At 44.2% G+C, this 12,339-nt stretch overlaps 1 protein-coding gene across 4 annotated transcripts in view; it reads right to left on the bottom strand.

Moving 5' to 3' along the window:
* LOC119187799 (SUN domain-containing ossification factor) overlaps nt 1-12,339 on the bottom strand; it is a 133,337-nt gene that overhangs the window by 59,216 nt on the left and 61,782 nt on the right. For all 4 annotated transcript variants that reach the window (XM_037435880.2, XM_075878859.1, XM_075878860.1 and 1 more), the window contains 4 exons: nt 11,525-11,631; nt 9,344-9,472; nt 8,746-9,020; nt 7,968-8,200 (listed from right to left, as the gene is read on the bottom strand). In XM_037435880.2, coding sequence (XP_037291777.2) covers nt 7,968-8,200; nt 8,746-9,020; nt 9,344-9,472; nt 11,525-11,631 — 744 coding nt within the window. The remainder of the gene's footprint in view (nt 1-7,967; nt 8,201-8,745; nt 9,021-9,343; nt 9,473-11,524; nt 11,632-12,339) is intronic.

A 12,339-nucleotide genomic window follows, 5' to 3' on the forward strand; every position in this document is an offset into this window, starting at 1 on the left:
TACCGCACACCAATCTGTCCGTCGCAGGAAATTACACGTGCTTACCAGTTGTTAACTTTAGTTTGACACCTAAAGTGCTGCCGCAAGGGATCTCTTTGGCATTGATCTGCACCTTAGAAGAGAACGCGGTAGATGTTTTCACGATGGCTGCTCCTTCTGACCCCCCACGCTCAACATCAATCTGACACTTACTCTGACAGCGCTATTAGGTCGATGATTGCGTCCAACTTAATGCCACAGCAGACTGACGAGCTCTACCAGGTTCTGCTACCCTACATCGACGTTTTCGACCACAGCGGCCGTCCATTGAGGAAAACTACTGGTGTGACCCACCGCATAAACACTGGTGATGAGCATCCTATTCATAGGTGTCCATATCAGGTGTCGGCAGCTGAGCGTCACATTTTTCAAAGTGAGGTCGATAAAATGCTCACCAAGCACATCATTGAGCCATCCTGAAGTTCTCGGGCTTCTCCTGTCATGCTAACCCGCAAGAAAGACGGCGCATGGCGTTTCTGCGTCGATTATCGACACCTAAACAAAATTACCAAAAGATACGTCTATTTTCTACCACGAATAGATGATGCCCATGATTACCTCTATGGGTGCCGCTATTGTTTCGCTACAGACCTTCGTTCCAGCTACTGGCAGATTCAGGGAGATGAAATGAACTGTGAAAAGACTGCATTCATCACCCCCAATGGCCTATAATAGTTCAAGGTCATGTCCTTTGGCTTTTGTAACGCTCCAGCCACCTTTGAACGAATGGACTGCCTGCTCAGAGAACTCAAATGGTCCATCTGTTTGTGCTACTTGGACAACACCATCTTTTTTCACCAACATTTGAAACTCGTATAGAGCGCGTGCCTCTCAGCCGTTCTAGGCATCTTTCATCACACTAGCCTGCAGCTCAACTCGTCCAAATGTCATCAAATCACTGTACTGGGCCCTTTAATCGGCACAAACGGTGTACAAATAGGCCCAGCAAAAATCAGTGCCGTCAAAAACTTCCCTAATGGGCCACGAAAATCCAATGGACATTCGAATTATAGCCGAACGTCCACGTCCGGAGCCAGTTATCAAAGGGACGACCTAGGGCCATTGCATTTCGTTTGTTATTTACGTCCATTTTGTTTTCTGTATGTAACATTTGAAGGATATCTACAAAGGATTTCATGTGGACGTAATAATTTGGACCGCAGATGGACATCCACGAGACATCCCGAGAAACGTAACTTTAAACACTATGAAACGACTACAAACGGTTATCTATACCTCTTAGTCTAAGAGGAGACCTAAAACAGACATTTACAAAATAGAAGAATAGCGCCTCAAATGTGCTTGCTTGCAGTTTATTAGTATTTTTAACGACTCCAACATAGCCTGATCTGCCAAACAAGTTCATAACGTGTACTTCAAGACATTGTTTAGGCACTATAGAGAGCCACCATTCAACGTCCACCTGAAATATTCCGAGAAAGCTGTGTCGAGAAAGTGCCAAAATGGCCAAACGTCATGTCTAAAGAGCAGAGACTGTCGCTTTTCCTAACAAATGGTGCAATTACCAACAAACTCCCCAGAATAATTGACTTGACACCGCAAGCACGAGTTTACAGCTACCAATTTTTTTTTAAAACCTGAAAGTGCAAGATCTTGCCGCAGGTATTGATTCCCTATTTCCGGTCTCCTGATGTCTGGATCCGAGAACAGCCTAGGATACGATAGCTGTAGACTTAATGGCAGGCATATGCATGTATTGTCGTTGTATAATTTCGCCGCTACGCTCAGTTAATAAGGCTCTCACAGACTGGGCGGTCAACGCTAGTGCACTCAGGTTAAAAAAAATATGGGTGGCTGTACATGTGTGAGGCATATACTTTTCAAGCCAAGGGGCTCGTGAATGACGTTAGCAGCAACAAGCTCGCGCAAATGAGACCGATAAAATAACGGGTGTGACACGCAAGCGAAACGCAGGCGCTCATTGGTGTGCACGCCAGCTCGCATCAGCTTCAGGCCCTCCGTTGCTTCGGGTAAGCAGTGAAAAGCTGTACAATGTCACACATGTTGCAACTTGCATGACCCATGTTTTTTATCCAGGGGCCGTGAAACTTGTCCTCCCGCCAAAACGATGCATGGTGGCTCAAACAGCAGGCCGGCGGTCAGCACTTGGCGTGTTCAGCTTCCCTGTATGGATGACTGCAGCTGCCATCCAGAGTCAAGTAACATTCCGCATTCTGTATCTTGCATATTTTGCATCAGTGTTTTGTGAAGAAGTGCTACTGTGTGTTTTTGCCGACGGTTCATTTCAATTCAATGGCCGGATGTGCTTCGTTGCTTCGTTGCCGATAGAGAATGCAGCTAAACTTAGCCCATTCGGATAACATTTCGGTAAATCCGATTAAATGCCCCTAACTTTTTGTCGTTTCGTTACTGCTACATTTTAAAATTATAATTAAAACGGTAAGCATGACAGTTATTTGCTGACGGTTGAATCTTGGTTGAACGCATAGCTATAGAACACACGCCGGTGCGAATAATAAGCTAGACTAACTCGACATATTTTAGATATTCTTGTTCTTCTACGGGTTACAACTCACGTTTGTGGGCATGTGCGTGAAAGCGATTGATTTGATTTGTGGGGTTTAACGTCCCAAAACCACCATTTGATTATGAGAGACGCCGTAGTGGAGGGCTCCGGAAATTTTGACCACCTGAGGTTCTTTAACGTGCACCCAAATCTGAGTACACGGGCCTATGTGCGTGAAAGCGACAAGCCGATATACTTGTAGGCAAGCATGCTTACAACTACGCCGGCTAGTCACCCACGAAGTGCAATGTTTCTACTGTATACGTGCCTCGTCTGAGTACAGTTATAATTGATTGTTATTTACAAATACCTGACTGCATTTTATCGGATCTGTAATTGGAAATCTGTCTTATGTTTTCGAACTCAACGTAGCTTACTTATTTTTCTTGTATGCAGCTTTTCACTGCTGTTTGTGCAAGTCATTGGGCCTGGGACCGCGCCTGTGAACGCGACTGCCAGTGCACTTTCTTTGACCGGACCCGGTGTGCATCATATGATCGTCATTGTTCATAAAATTTCAAGTGAAAGCTTATATTGTGTTCGAAAGTCATCTAAGTTTTTAAATAAATATAGATTGCTGCACCCCGTACACCGCAATACTTGAAAGCATATGAGCGTTGGGACTGGCCGAATGAACGTACCACTATGTACAAGATTTCCTTTTAGGCCGCCAGGCCTACTTAGCGATCCGCTGACTAGAATCGCAAGATATAGACATGGGTTGCATGGGCAAGCCGCAGGGCTCCGTAATTTCGCCCATGCTTTTTCACCTCGTCCTTGTCGAGTTAACACGAAAATTACCTGAGATAGAAGGCCTCCACCACAGCTTATTCGCCGATGATATCACCCTCTGGGTTGTCAATGGGAATGACAACAGATCGAGCAAACGTTGCAGGAGGTGGTCGACGTGGTACAGGACTACCTTTGCGACACGAGCCTCGAATGTTCCACGGCTAAATCGGAGCTCCTTCTCTACAGACCCACATGCAGGGGACGTAAACCCAAGAACAACAATTCTTCCAGCGAGTGTGCAGACGAAGGTATTGAAGTAGTAGCATCAGACGGCGCCCTCATCCCACAAGTTAACATTAGAGTACTGCTCTTGCACCTGTCAGCCAATGGCCACACCGTTGAAACCATACACAGAGTAGGTGGTGCTGTCAATGGAACGCTCCGGCTACTGCAACGAATGACAAATCACTATAGCGGAATGGAACAGTAATACCATTCCCCTGGCACATGTTTTCGTAATGAGCCAACATAACGTACGTTGCCTACTATCTTAAGTGTCAGGAGACTGAATAAACCAAGCTAGACTGTCTCATCCGCAAGGCGTACAATCATGCAATAGGCTTACCAATAACTACTAGCATGGAAAAACTTCTCAAGGTGGGGTCGCACAATACCCTAGATGAACTAATCGAAGCACACAACATCAGCCAGTACAAACGTTTGTCGAGAGCCAGAACCGGTCAACACATCCTTGAGAGACTGGGCATAAACTACCATACGCAGCGTGGCGAAAAAGTCAGAATACCCAGACATATTCACAAGCGCATCGTCGTTCTGCCGTTGCCCAGGAATATGCATCTTACTCATCACATCAGACGGTGCAACAGACACACACGACATCTGGAAAAAAAAATTCGGCAACAGTAACGACACCGTTTACATAGACGCGGTCCATTACGAGTGGCAACGCAGTTTCGCTGTAGTGATCACGAATCACGCAGGAACTTGAATCGCGAGCGCTGCAATACGCACGGAAGAAACAGAGGTGCCGAAGAGGCGGCGATAGCCCTCGCGATAGCTACAACGGACGCCAAAGTGATAATAGGCGACTCTCGGATGGCCCTACGCAACTACGCCAGCGGCAGGATCTCCCGCGTAGCAGCACAAATTCTCAAAATTCGTGAAGGCAATAGTTGTCACAAAAATGACAATTTCTTCGTATGCTCCCCCGCCCACACAGATCCTCCACTCGCGAGCAACACGACTGCCCACGCCGCGGCTCGACGCCTTGCATGCCGAGCTGTGGTGCTTGCCGGCAGTCCCGATGTCTCACAGACATCGAGAACAGTGCGGGAGTGGACGTGGGGGGATCGCATGACAACTTCCAGAGACATCACCCAACACTACAGACTGAACAGATGCAAATATCCACCACCACACAAAAAACTAAGCAAGAAACAGGAGGTCGCCTGGAGACAAAGACTCACATGCCGAACCAAGTGATCTTACGCCTATGTTACCCAGACATTTATACATCCGACGACATTAAAGCGTATGAAGCAAGAGCGACACTGCAGCACATGCTGTGGGAGTGCACCGGGAGCGTGCAGCAATTTCCTATGAACCGGGTAGACATAGCATTCTCGAACCGTGAGGTGCGATGGGCGGCGGCTCTGCTCAGCCCCGACCTCGCCGATCAACTGTGGGGAGTCCGGCATGCCCAGGAAGCCGCCCGTGTCTAAGGATTTCGAGGCCATCACCTAGGCTGGGGTGCATGTAGCCCCACCCGGCTGAATACCGCCGGACAGTGGCAACAAAGTTATTACTCACTCACTGCTGCCCCCCGTACTATGTGCCACGTCCTTATTTGCTTTTTAGTTGCAGCATGCCATGCTGTAATAAAAGCCAGTCAAGCTAACGCATTGTACCAAACAGGTTTAATGCTTCTGTAGCAATGTCGCAATCTTATTTGAGTGCTAAAACGGAAGGTTCGTTCTTGTCATGTGCAATTCGCCGACGCCCGTGTAAACGTCCTTATTGTAGAAGAAATGCGGGACTTTCGACCAATCGCGTATGGCAAGGGCCAACGTTGTATTGTACGGCATAAGACAATGCATGTCCGATGCACGTCTGGTAACTTCAGCAATATTCCCAGGTACGTCCAGTGTTCATACTGAAAAGGCTAACTGCAGCTACATCCTGTGTCCAAACGTACAATTTTTGTCACCCATCGGACATTCGACGGATCGTCAATTTTTTGCGCATAAGGGTCCTGCAGACTACTGTAGTGCAGCTGGCGGATTTATGGGGATCTCTATCAGACGTATGTATGTCCAAAACTGGTGTAGGTAGATGTCCACCAGATTTTTGTGGCCCGTTGGGCTCCTGTCCAACGATCTGGAAAGGATGTATGCAGCTTTATCGAACTATGTTCCTACTTCCGACGCCTCATAAAAAAATTTTGCGCACATAGCGAGGCCTTTTAAACACCTCCTCAAGCAAGACGTTCAGTTTTCATGGGGCTTCGAAGAGGATTCTGTGTTCTTGACTCTCATTACTTTTCTCACTACTCCTCCAATTCTGGCACACTTGAAGTGGCACAATTCTGGCACACTTCTGGACATAGCAGGTGCAGGGCTAGCCCAACAACAACGTGGCCGTGATTGCGTTGTTGCATAATCCAGCTGCCTTCTATCTGCCCCTGAACGTAATTATTTCATCAAAGAGCGTGAGTGCTTGGCTCTCGTTTAGGCAGTAGCGAAATTTCGGCCCAACCTATATGGATGCCCATTTTCGGTAGTTACCGACCACCACACGCTCTGCTGGCTGAACTCTCTGAAAGATCCGTGGGGGCACCTTGGTTGCTGGGCTTTGTGCCTGCAAGAGTTTTTCTATTCGGTTGTCTACAAATCTGGCCGCCTGCATCATGATGCCGATTGCCTCTCCCAGTACCCAGTCGACGATCCTGACGACACCGACGCGCCCACGAAGCATTCCATCTTGTCAGTGTCCAACTTCTTTAATATTGGGGAAGAGCAGAAACAGAATTCATTGCTGCTTGACATCATCAGCGCTTCCCCAAAATACGCTTCAGTCCACCACTTTGTTCTTCAAGAGGGTGTCCTATACTGCCGCGATTCCCAACCTGATGGGCCTGACCTCATTGTTGTGCCTAAGCATTTGCGGCGCTGTGTCCTCGCCGAACTTCGCGACGCTCCCATAGCTGGACACTTTGGTGTATCTCGCAGGTACGAGCGCTTACGGCACCATTTCTTCTGGCCAGGCCTTGCTCACTCGGTACGCCGATCCGTCGCCCCGTGTGAGTTATGCCAACGTCGTAAAACACCATCGTCGCTACCCGCTGGCCATCTTCAACCAATCGACATACTCACAGAACCATTTTATCGAATTGGGTTACAGCTGCTTGGTCCTTTTCCCACATCTACATTGGGAAACAAATTGTTAGCCATGATTGCAGATTACTCTACATGCTACTCTATTACGCAAGCTCTACTGACAAGCTATGCAACTGACGTCGCTAATTTCTTGTTACAGCACATTATATTAGTTCACGGTGCCCGCAGACAACTCCTCACAGACCATGCCCGTATATTTCTATCCCAAGTCGTCGCCAACATCCTGCATTCTTGTTCCACGTAACACACACTGCCTACCGCTTGCCAACCTCAAACAAACGGCCTCACGAAACCCTTTAACCGTACTGTCACAAATATGCTCCCTATGTTCGTGTCGCCCAACCATCGAGACTGGGATCTTGCATTACCCTACGCAACTTTCGCGAATAATTCATCTCGTCACGACACAGTGGGCTTTTCGCTGTTCTACCTATTGTACGGAAGAGAGCTGACTTTACCACTGGACACAGTCATCTCAGCTCATACCTCGTCTACCAGCGAGTACGCCTATGATGCAATCACGTGAGCCGATCATGCCCGCTAGCTCACCCGTGCTCGGCTGATGGTGTCACAGACCAACCAACTGCGTCAGTATGATGCCCAGCATTGAGACGTACATTTTGCTCCCGGTATCTTCGTTTCACTTTGGTCTCCTCATCATTAAGTGGGCCTATCAGAAAAACTTTTGTCTCCTTACACAGGGCCTTACCATGTATTGTGTCAAGTAACACCTGTTACCTATGACATTAGCCCCATCTATCCATCATCATCTGCTGTGTAGTTCAGTGATATTGTCCACATCTCGCGGATCGAGCCCTACAAGAGTGTGAGATAACGACCTTTAAAGCTCTGAGACAGTGCCTCCACCGCCGGCGATGATGCGACGCACCAGTGGCATGGAGATGAAGAGGACAAAGATAGACTGGCACGAGCTAATCTGTATCGCTGATGCTGCTTCCTTAACCGGCTGTAAATAAGTCAACTATTTAATATTTAATAGAATATTAGAGAATTAGAATATTAGCAGCATATTAGAGAGATGCCACTGTAACTGATAAAAACATGCAATTTTTCATATCTATACAAATTACAGGACACATGCAAAGAGTCTGAGCTCCGGCCTCATGCTTACAAAGATCTCTATTAGCGATTTAATTAAAAAAATAATATGCACCAAAGCTTCTTAAAATATCACAGTAAATGTTTGACAGGTAGCTAAGTCAGCTTCCCACCTGAGAAACTTGGATCATTTCACACAGCTCGATGACAAACCAGATCTTGGCTTTGCATGGGTTTAGCATGTACTCATCCATCTGTTCATTGAGGACACGTCCAGCTCCATCAGCTTCTGCATTTGTGGCAAGCACCTTTGCACCACATTCGTATGAGGCATAATTACGCCTGCTCTTGCTCCCAGTTGGCTTTTTCTTAGGTGAAGTGCTCTGTACTTCCGGTGGTTGTTCCCCTTTAATATACATTATAAAGAAAGTATTTAAATTCAAACATTCCACAAAACAGCATAAAATAGCATTGCAGTCTGCTAAATATGATGATAAATATTTAAATGCTATGTATGTTTATGTGTGTATATATTGACATAATATATCGCTTAAATGCAATATATGCAAGTTCCGCAAGATATGGAATATGTAGTCTGCTCTATTTGTTTTGTATCATAGACTGAAGTAAAGGTAAAATTTTCCAAACTGAGGCTCACATAAAAAAAGGTTGGCTGGAGTCGCATATCTGTTTAAAGTGCTTTGAAGCATCTGTAATTGAGAAAATTATCTATACCCTTGTCAACACACATAAACATGGTAAATACTCATGTAGGAATAGAACCTACCAGAGGACATAGAGCACACACAAAAACAAATTAATAAGGGCAATGCACACGAACGTGGAACACCTTTGATATCAGTACTTATTAGGATAACCCTTTCTCAACACATCTGCTTTGGTGGTTCACAAAGATCTCAACATGCTCTCAAATATAAAGTTTTCTCTTACCACCTTTCTCATGCTCGGCCAGCATCTTCTGCTTCCATTCCACAAAAGTGGGCATTTTTTCTGAAGACTCCTTGCGATCGTGGTCAGTACCTTCATCACCTTCTTTTTTCAGCGTGCTATCGGGCAGCTGCTCACTTGGCTCTGTTGCTCCTAGTGTAGAGCCAGGAACAAAACTACCTTCTTCTATTTCTATGGGTTCCCTTGCATTGATGTCTTCTGGGCCCTGCGACTCCTGATCTTGCTTGGTTCCTGGCAAGACTGGTTCCACAGTAGCTCTAAGTTTTGAAAGTACAGTAGAATAAAGAGCTTATTCTTAGAATATTACACACGAAGAGCGAAAATGTAAATACTGATTCTTTTAGTATAAAAGTTTATATTTCTGAGCAAACAATATAAACATTATAAATGCAAATAAGATATTGCATTAAATAGAAAATTGCATTATTGTAAACGTGTGAAGATCAGCACAGCACCTAGGACATCATACCTGCCTCATCATTCAGTACAAGATTTCAAAGAACTCCAATCCACTGTTCACAGACAAAATAACAGTGTTTATGAGCACCCCCTTAAAAAGAAAAAAAAAAAGCAGACTCACCTGCCACTCTCGGAACTAGAGCCCAGTGTTGCAGCTTTCACATGCTCTGTGTCATTGGTCTGATCAGGAGCTTGGGTCGTACTATAAGCTAAAGATGCTTGGTCATTTTCTAATGTATATGTTGCTTCCCTAGAAAAAAAAAAAAGAGTGATGTGCCAAATTTAAGCAAAAAAAAAAAAAACCACACACTGTTCACCAGAGATCTAGTAAATGGTTCCATTTCATCTAGCAATATATGCACACTCTAAATAATAATCTTGAGAATATGTGTTGTGTAGTGCTCTCATAAAAATAATGTGATAGACCAGGGGCATAGCCAGGATTTCTTTGAAAGGTTTTTAAACAGGGGTGCCTATGTGTGTGTGATATAGGTGCATGTACAACTAAAATAAATAAATTTGCCACCAGTCATCAAGCCCCCCCCCCCCCTCCCACTCCTAGCTACACTCCGACTACAAAACACTTTTGAACTTGGTTAAGAGTGCAACACTGTAAGCACAAACACAAGGAAAGAGAAAACAAATAATATACTGCTGACTCTCAAGTAATATTTATTTAAAATTATTGAGAGTCAGTACCGTGTTGTTTGTTTCCTTCTTCCTTATGTCTGTGCTTCTAGTATAGCACTGTTAAAGTTCAAGATGAATCCCAACCAACTGGCCCAACTTGCTATTTTACTACACTAGCCCTCATTAACTCAAACTCGCTTATTCCAAATTTTTTCTCACAGAACATTTACATTCAACAAGGAATTTGCACCCCCTTACCCATAAATGTTTTTGGGGAAATCAAATATATCTCAAAATGTTGACTAGAAGAGCAGAAGGCAAAAATTGCTATGAACTGAAGGGCTTCATCCAAACACCTAGCTCTCACTATATGCCGTATGTGGTCGTGAAAGGAGAGTTCTGAATTCCTGCCGATGGGATAGTTCTCTATCCACAGTCCCAAGCTACCTTTGGGGTAGTCATGTGTGCATCATTATCACGACCATGTGCACGAGCGCTCATGAGTGTTTTATTGGTCAGAAGCTGAATAGCTCTTGCAAATGCACGCAAGAGATTGTTCTTTGTTTTTGAGATTGCCTGTAGGTGTCACAAGAACTTGCTGGACCCCATTGTGCTGTCATATGACAACAGAGTGATGTACGAAATTGATTAGCTGGATGTAGTTCATCTGATTGTCACATCTTTGCGACAAGTCCCCTTTTGGCTATTGAAAGTGTTTTACACAGCAGGATTTTCTCGTGCCTTAGAACAGCTCAGAAGAGACACTGGCAAAGGACACAGTGACTGTGATGAATTGTGCGATGAAGAGGGAAATGCGACTGGCTGTGCTAGTGGCGCCAAAGACGATAAGATCAGTGTTGAGGAGGACAGGCTTTACGAGATAGGTGTCCCCATTAGGCATGCTGTTGTGACACAGCCACGACATCGCAGCCGCACGTGAGCTAGGAAAAGGATGAAAGGGGCGTTACAGTATTGCAGTAGCAGACTATGCGCTGCATGTATCCCCTCTGTATAATTTTGCACATGTGCTCGATTTTCGCCGCCTGCTGTACATGGTGCTGCGGGAAGGGCGAGCAATACACTTGCGTGTCCCTTTTCACAATGAACTGACCTGTGCACGACAAACTGATGCCAAAAGTCAACATCCACCCATCTGTACTTTTCAACCTGCTTAGCAAGTACAGATTATCCACACGATACATTCCCACAGTATGAGCTGTGCACCACCACTACAAAACTGTTACAGTTGAAAATTGAGACAAGGTTGAATGCATTTATAAACAAGGTGGAGCTGTTGGTCAGGCGATGAAGGCATTGATAGGCCGCATGAGCTAGCATCCATGTCTTCAACCTGTTTGGCTCATACTGTGACAATATTATTGAAATTTGCCGTGTAGAGCTGTGTTATAGGATCTTTGTAGCATACTTTATCTTTTATTCTTTAATTGATGCTTCTCGTATGGCCCCCTGCCTTAGTATACACAAGTGTATAATAATAATAATAATAATAATAATAATAATAATAATAATAATAATATGGAAGGTGCAAGACTAAAAGAAAAGATCACTTGACTATGGTCTCACCTTTTTCACACATGGTCTAAATAAGTATAAATATCTTATATTAATGAATCAACTATACACAACATCACTGTAAATCATTGAAACTAACCTTGGTTTCTTGTTATCAGCAGAAACAATACTTGCTGCTGGCGCGGAACTTTGTTGCCCCTCTTGCTGTGGGTTTTCATTTGAAGATGTAGAATCTAAATCTATACTCTGAAGAAAAAAGGCAGGACAATACTTTCTGTTACTTCACAACGCCTACAATAAAAAATATAAATCTTTAAGTCGCAGTATAGTATCACAGAACAGTTACAGTAAGTGTATCCCACTTTTCCATTAATGTAACTGTTCTTTAATTAAATTCCCAATTAAAACAAATATTTGTTGGGCTACAGACTACTCAAGCCGCCTCTTGGCAACTTTTTTGCCATAGTCCTCTAACTGTAAGTTTGTACAGGACGGAAATAAAATTTTGTTTTCTTTGATTAAAATTTTATTTGATTTATATTATAACGAAAGTGGTTTTGTGCTTTGAAGCAGTAAGAAAATGTCAGACATGATAAGAGTGCTGTTCCTTGCTTTGAGGATTAGCAAGTACACTCAAATCTCGATATAATGAATCAGGATATAGCAAAATATTGGTTATAACAAAGAAAATAAAGAATTGTCTTGCAATATATATAATGTGAGGAATAAACTTTTTAAAAAAATTTTTGCATGTAAAGAACTTATTTTCATGTGTGATGTAACTTTGTTACAATGAGGTTTGAATGTATAGCACTTTAGCACTAGTACACACTATACAACTCATCAGTTGATGGAAACAGACTTGCAAGGCTTTTTTAGGTCAACGACAACACCAGTGAATTATGATGCACAGATTTTACAGTGATTTAAGATGTACTCCATTCATATGTGACA

This window comes from Rhipicephalus microplus, chromosome X, assembly GCF_043290135.1.
Source record: "Rhipicephalus microplus isolate Deutch F79 chromosome X, USDA_Rmic, whole genome shotgun sequence".
In the NCBI taxonomy this organism is placed as follows: domain Eukaryota; kingdom Metazoa; phylum Arthropoda; class Arachnida; order Ixodida; family Ixodidae; genus Rhipicephalus; species Rhipicephalus microplus.